Raw genomic sequence first — 6,504 nt, 5'->3', positions numbered from 1 at the left:
CAAAGTTCCTTATTTTTCTTATCCAAAAGTTCTTCTGTTTGTTTCACAGTTTGTAATGAGGACTTAGCTAAGGCCTCTTGCAAATCTTTAAGTGTAATGGAGGGAGGTGGTGATGGTGGGGGAGATCTAGGTTTTTGTTGTTGAATTTGCACAACAGGAGAGGAAATAGCTGTTTTAGGCAATGCAGAAACTCCAGTACATTTTGTAGCCATTCTGCCAAATTATTTTTAAAACTCACAAAAGCAAAAATTAGCTTTAAAAAGCTTGACTTAAAAAAAGTTCTTTAAAATCCTTTAAAATGCATCATTCCACCACCGGTAAGAAAGTGAAAGTTTTCCTTTTGTTACAAAGAAACAGCGCTTCCGCGGCCATTTTCTTCTCACTTTCACTTATAACAAATAGCGAAAATCCCAATAAAATCTTTGAGTTAAAGTCACCATTTAACTAAAGCAGAAAAAAAATCCCCTGTCAGGTTCCGTCTGTTCAAAAGTTACTCACAAGCAGAAACAAAGTAGCAGCAATGGCAGCGACGTCTAGCCTCGCTCCGAAGAGCGAAGACACTCCGAGCTGCGGAGAAGAGGTCCAGACTCCGGGGAAGTTCTCACCTTCATCCCCCCAGGATCACTCCTGGGGGGACTAGGGAACTCAACCCCTATCTGAACCAAACTCACTCTCTCCCCTTCGCCCGGGGAGGGAGTTCCAAGCCGCAAAACAGCTGATCCGCGCTGTTTTGACAGCTCTGACGCAGTCCCGGGCAGGAGGCTGAAAAGAAAGCCTCCATCGGCGAGGCCTCGCCACCGGAAGCTCTCTTTTTTGAGAATTAATTTGATCTATGAGAGAAGTATGATCTAAGTATGAGAGAATTGTAACAGTTAAAAGTATTAATAATGATTTTATTTTAAAGAAGCCAGTATATATAATGTATGTTTTAGAAAGTATGTTTTTTTATCAAATGGCCCATTTGTGGAGATAAGAAAAAACTGATCAAGAATAAGCTGGGTCTTTATTTAATTTATTAAAATATAAATAATTAAATAAAAAATATAAAAATTGTTATATTTGTTCACCTATAAGGAAGTACAAATACCACCATACCTGTAGATTTGAATATCTCAAAGATCCTAATAAATATTGTCTAATTAACTAGTAGGATTCCTTCTACTATATGAGGAAAAGAAGTGGGGGGAAAGGGAATATAATATATTTACATGATGGGAATGCAGGGGGCTCTGCCTTATGTGTCTTGAAAAACCAGTTTTAACAAAGAACCAAGACATTTCTGATTTATCTTATATTATTTGTTGCATTTGGATGATGCAATTGCTACATATTGGGGTTTTGGGGTTTCCGTATTTATTCATGTACTATTATGATGTTGCATTTGTAATCTGCAATATAAATACACAGTTTCAACTCTTCCATAATATTGGTGTTTGATTTTACTTGGTGGAATAAATGCTATATATCAGTGATGGCAAACCTTTTAGAGACTGAGTGCCCAAAACCCGCCCCCCCACCCCTGTCCCTGCTCCGCCGTGCCCACTGGGCCACTCACCACCTTCACGGCCCACCACAGATCACCCAGGTAGCCCAGCAGCGTCATGGTGGCCACGCCCTTCACCTGTGCCCCGCAGCATCATCTGCGCGCAATAGGGCGCAAGGGCGGAGTCTTGTCCCTGCTGCCCAGCTACCATGTCCTTGGCTGCGCTGCTTCATGTGGGCCATGCCTGGGGGCGACTCCGGGGGGGCTGCTGGTGAGGAGGGGGCCGTGGGAGGAGGCGGGGCTGGGGCGACGGTGTGTGTGCCCACAGAGAGGGCTCCGAGTGCCGCCTCTGGCACCCGTGCCATAGGTTCGCCACCACTGCTATATATTGTATTATATATTTTTGAATTTGTTATATTCATGCTTTAATAATGCAAATCACAATTAGCTTGGGCAAGAGTTTACCATGAAATTGAACATATAATTTGTACCTGAATGTAAGGGGTATTTGAGAAAGAATATAGGATATATAATTAGTTGCTGCACCTTCTAACTTACTTCTTGGTTGGCCTTTTCACTCACCAGATTCCCAGGTTAATATGGAAATCATTAATAGAGAATAGAGACAAGAAGTAGCAGTGAATATATTCGTACAGTTACAGACCATCCTAAAAAAAGAAAAATCCATAGTATTAAACCTTGACAGTCATAATCTATCATCTGTAAAGTCACAAAAATGAAATCTTTTTTTGTTATTCATTGTCTTTTATTGTTTGTTGCAGCAACATTGACAAGTTATTCTGAAAATGTGGATCGTGCTAAGTATGGAGGGGAAAGCAGTAAGGAATTAGGATCCGGAGGAAACCTGAAGCCTTGGCAATCTCAAAAATCCAATATAGATTCCTGTTTATATAGAGTGGATGAAAACATGACAGCTTCTACGTACAGTTTGAATAAGATCCCTGACCGGAATCTAGAGACTGTTTTATCCCAGTCAGTACAATCCATTCCACTTTATCTCATGCCACGGCCCAATTCTGTAGCAGGTAAGAATCTCATCCAGCAGGTTACAATTAATTTTCTTTGTAAAATTGTTGGACAAATTATTCAAGTGTAATTATATTTTATATTTACATTTTATAAGTTATTCTAACTTACAGAATAACAAAGCATTTTTATTGCTTGTTTCGGAAGTTTTGTTTATCCCTCTTTGAGGGAGATGGGCATTTTAGAAATATGATTGATTAATTAATTAATAAAAGCAAAACAAAAGCTCCATTGCTGGTAATATCAGAACTATTTGGATAACACAATGCTTGGCAACGCTTGATATTACAATCCATAAAAGCTTCAGGTGGCAGCCATATAAGCCTGTAAAGTTTATGTTAGTGATAAGAAAGACACTTGTAATTATCTGTTTTAGAATTTAAACTTGGTGATCTTGTGAAAAAATTGAAACCAATTATTATTTCTCTGATAGTTATGCTACTGTCTGGAATTACCTTCATTTTTTAAAATAATTTTATTAATGTTTACAAAGTTAAAAAATTAATACAAGCTAAGAAAAATTGTAAAAGGAAAGTAAAGTAAAGAGTAAAGAGAAAAAAATAGTTTTTAAAAGATACTGTATATAAAGAAATATCCCATCTCCTCCCAGTCAAGTATAAAGAATTTCAGTAATTTAATGCCTTTTTTGGTATTTCAAGAAAAAAGAAAGAAAAAAATAACTTCTTCTTATATCTCATCTCTGATCAATAAGCAAATTATAAACACACATCATTCAATCTTAATCAGCAAAAGTCCATTAACAGTTACCTGAATTAGTATTCTGTACACACACACACACACACACACACACACACACACACACACACACAAAACACACACACACAGAGAAAGAGATAGAGAGAGGGAGGAAGGGAGGGAGGGAGGGAACAAGCAATAATTGGAAGAGGGAGCTCCAATCTTGAAATAAGGAACAATTTCCTGACAGTGAGAATTATTAATCAATTGAACAGCTTGCCAACTAGAACCAGAGTGCTCCATCCCAGGAAGTTTTCAAGAAAAATTGGACAACCATTTGTCTGGGATAGAGTCACCTCTGGCAAGATGGACAACATTCAAATCTGATAAATAAATAAAAATAAAAAAGCACTTCTGATTTATGCGGGGGCTTGAACTAAAAGACCTCAAAGGTTTCCTTCAGCCTTATGAGTCTATTATAATTTAGTAAAATAAATCCATTTTATATTCCAACATCACTTTCTCTTGAAAAATAAAGCAAATAGAAGCAAAAGAAATCTTTCCCTGTTTATAAACAAATCTTTAAAGCCTTGTCATTCAGTCCTGGTTAAACAAAAAAAGTTCCATTAGTAGCTACTAGAAACCACAACATACATATTTTAAACCTGGTCAAATAGTTTTACTATATTTGTTCGGTTTATTTTTAAAAAGCTTAATCTCTTCAAGTAATGTTTTACAAGTTGATTTGTCATTTTCTCTTTGTTTCCTCTCAGAAACAATTTCAGTTGTTTCATGTCCCTTTTGTAAATACAATTTATTATTTGTATGTCTCTTTTAGTTATCAAGGCATCAGCCGGCTTCATTTGTAAATACATTATGACATTTTTTACATATCTCTCTTGTAATCTAATGTTTTCAAATCCATTTTCAGATCCACAACAACTTTTTTCCATATCATATTTGTAGTCTGACTTTTTTTTTTTTTTAAAAAAATCCATTTTCAAATCCATATTCAAGTCAGCCTCAGTCTCTATTTTGTCCAATAAAATCTGTTCCTTTTCTATAGCCTCTGTTAACTCTATTATTGTGACAGACAAGCTTGAAATTATGTTCTGAGTACATTGTTCTCAAACAGTCAAATTATATTGTTCCACTGTATTAATGGATCTCTTCTTTAATTGTAATTCCTAGTTATCTTTAGTTATCTCTAGTCAACTTTCAAAGTTTCCTCTTATTGTATGTTTATTTTCCAATCTGCAAAACTTTCAGAGGATTTCTTACAGTTAATTTCAAAATCTTCATATATGCTTTTATAAAAATTTAAACAACCTGCGGGAAATATTCTAGTCTCCTTTTGCTGTTTTCCAAACATTAAAAATGATTATTTTTTCTCTAATTCTTAAACTTACATGAAACTTCTTTCATCCAGAGTAAATTAAATTTGCCCTTCAGAAGGTTTTTAACAACCAAAAAATCAAAAACAAGCAAATTTCACTGGGATATCGCATGAACCCAATGTCCCAATAAACACCCCAAAGCATGCCTTAATTGGGATGATTTTCCCCTGCCTCTCACAAGTCTCACACCTATTGGAGATTACTATTTTACAATCTCATCATGAGGAGCCTCTATATGGAACAAAGGTGTGGATGATCCTATTGCTTTCCTTGATTTGGAGATGAGTTCCAAGGAGCCAATTTGTTTGCGGGTTCCTCTTTCTGCTTTGGCCATCAGCTCCACTCTTAACAGAGCCATCTTCAGTCTTCCATTGCTTCCCCAGAAATCAGCCTATAGTTCAGTTTACAACAAAAACATCATGAACTAAAGGCCACCCTCCTTTCATTCTGTACGTTTTGTAACATAGACAAAGCTGCAAGACAGTGACTGGCCTAAACATTTCCTCAATGCCATTAACATTAAATAATTCCAAAACAACATTAAAAAGTTACTGTCGAGCAGTGCTTTTCAAAGTTTTTCCCTCATTACCAAAGTTGCTTATCAGAAAAGTATTTTTATTGCTTATCAGAAAGTCCTCATTTAAATGACCCTGTTATGATTGGATGATGGTTTTGTGTGTCATTTCCCAAAGAAAAATCACAATATTAATTTTGAGACTTTGCTTATTGGAAGTACCCTGGAAAAGTCAGAAATAGCAATCATGTAACCTGGGATATTGCAACCATTGTAAATACATGCTGGTTACCAAGCGCCCAAATTTTAATCATGTGAGGGGGCTGCAATGGTTGTAAATGCAAGGACTGGTTGTAAGTCACTTTTTCAGGGCTCTTGTAACTTCAAACAATTCTTGAATTGAATTGAAATGAATTGAAATGAATACTTTACTTGGCCTAGTGTGATTAGACACACAAGGAATTTGTTGTCCAGTTCAAAAGTACTCATGTACATGCAAAGCAAAATAACAACAAACTAGAAGTAGAAAATACAAAGATCTACAAACAGAAATAGAATGACTGTGGCAAAAGCAAGCAAAGGTAATATCAATAGTAATAGGCGCCTTAAGTTCAATCCCAGAGCAACTGGAGCACCACTTAAACACCATTCACCATCAGTCAATTACAAAAGGCAGCTTTACTCAGAACAGCTTACATTCTGCGGCAAAATCTGTAACACCATAAAACATCCGTATCTGCCTATCCCAGGTCCTTGGAAAGGACTCGATATGTAGAAAAAAAATGCCAAATTCAGTCTGAACATCTGGCAGACTGTGTTATGAATTATAACAACAGGAATAACAACAACAATAATACCAGAAAAGGGGGGAGCAAAGAAGATAATAAGGAGAAATAATAATACTACAGCCATACTACATGGGTTAATAGATGTCAGACTGAGAGAATTAAATGTTCAGCAGAGTGATGGCATGAAAGAAGAACCTGTCTCTGTCTCTAGTTGTTTGGCATACAATACCTTATAGCACTGTCCCAAGGGAAAAACTTGAAACAGTTTATGTCCAGGATGTGAGGGGTTTTCAGATATCCTCTCAGCCCTCCTTCTGAAGCACGGAATAACAGGCCTTGTATGGAAGGCAGACTAGTTGCAGTTGTTCTTTCTGCAGTCTTAACTGTGTGTTGGAGTCTGTCCCTATCCTATCTGGTTGCTGTACCAAAACAGACATATGTATAGTTGCTATACAAACCATTTATATAAGTACAAATAACAAACTCAATAATTCCTCTGTAAATTCCTCTGTATCAACAGGTCCTGAGGCAGTCTGAACTTCCCCAGTTAAGGCAGGAAGAACGTTCTTTGTTGTTCCT

The 6,504-nt window shown here is 36.6% G+C and overlaps 1 protein-coding gene across 1 annotated transcript in view; it reads left to right on the top strand.

The window, feature by feature from the left end:
* Positions 1-6,504, top strand: part of TANC2 (tetratricopeptide repeat, ankyrin repeat and coiled-coil containing 2) — a 525,040-nt gene that overhangs the window by 390,557 nt on the left and 127,979 nt on the right. Inside the window, exon 7 of the mRNA XM_015831510.1 lies at positions 2,266-2,529. Within this exon, the coding sequence (XP_015686996.1) occupies positions 2,266-2,529 (264 nt within the window). The remainder of the gene's footprint in view (positions 1-2,265; positions 2,530-6,504) is intronic.

The sequence above is a fragment of the Protobothrops mucrosquamatus genome, unplaced genomic scaffold, assembly GCF_001527695.2.
Source record: "Protobothrops mucrosquamatus isolate PMUCROS unplaced genomic scaffold, P.Mucros_1.0 scaffold_257, whole genome shotgun sequence".
NCBI lineage: Eukaryota > Metazoa > Chordata > Lepidosauria > Squamata > Viperidae > Protobothrops > Protobothrops mucrosquamatus.
This window is presented reverse-complemented; position numbering and strand designations above follow the sequence as displayed.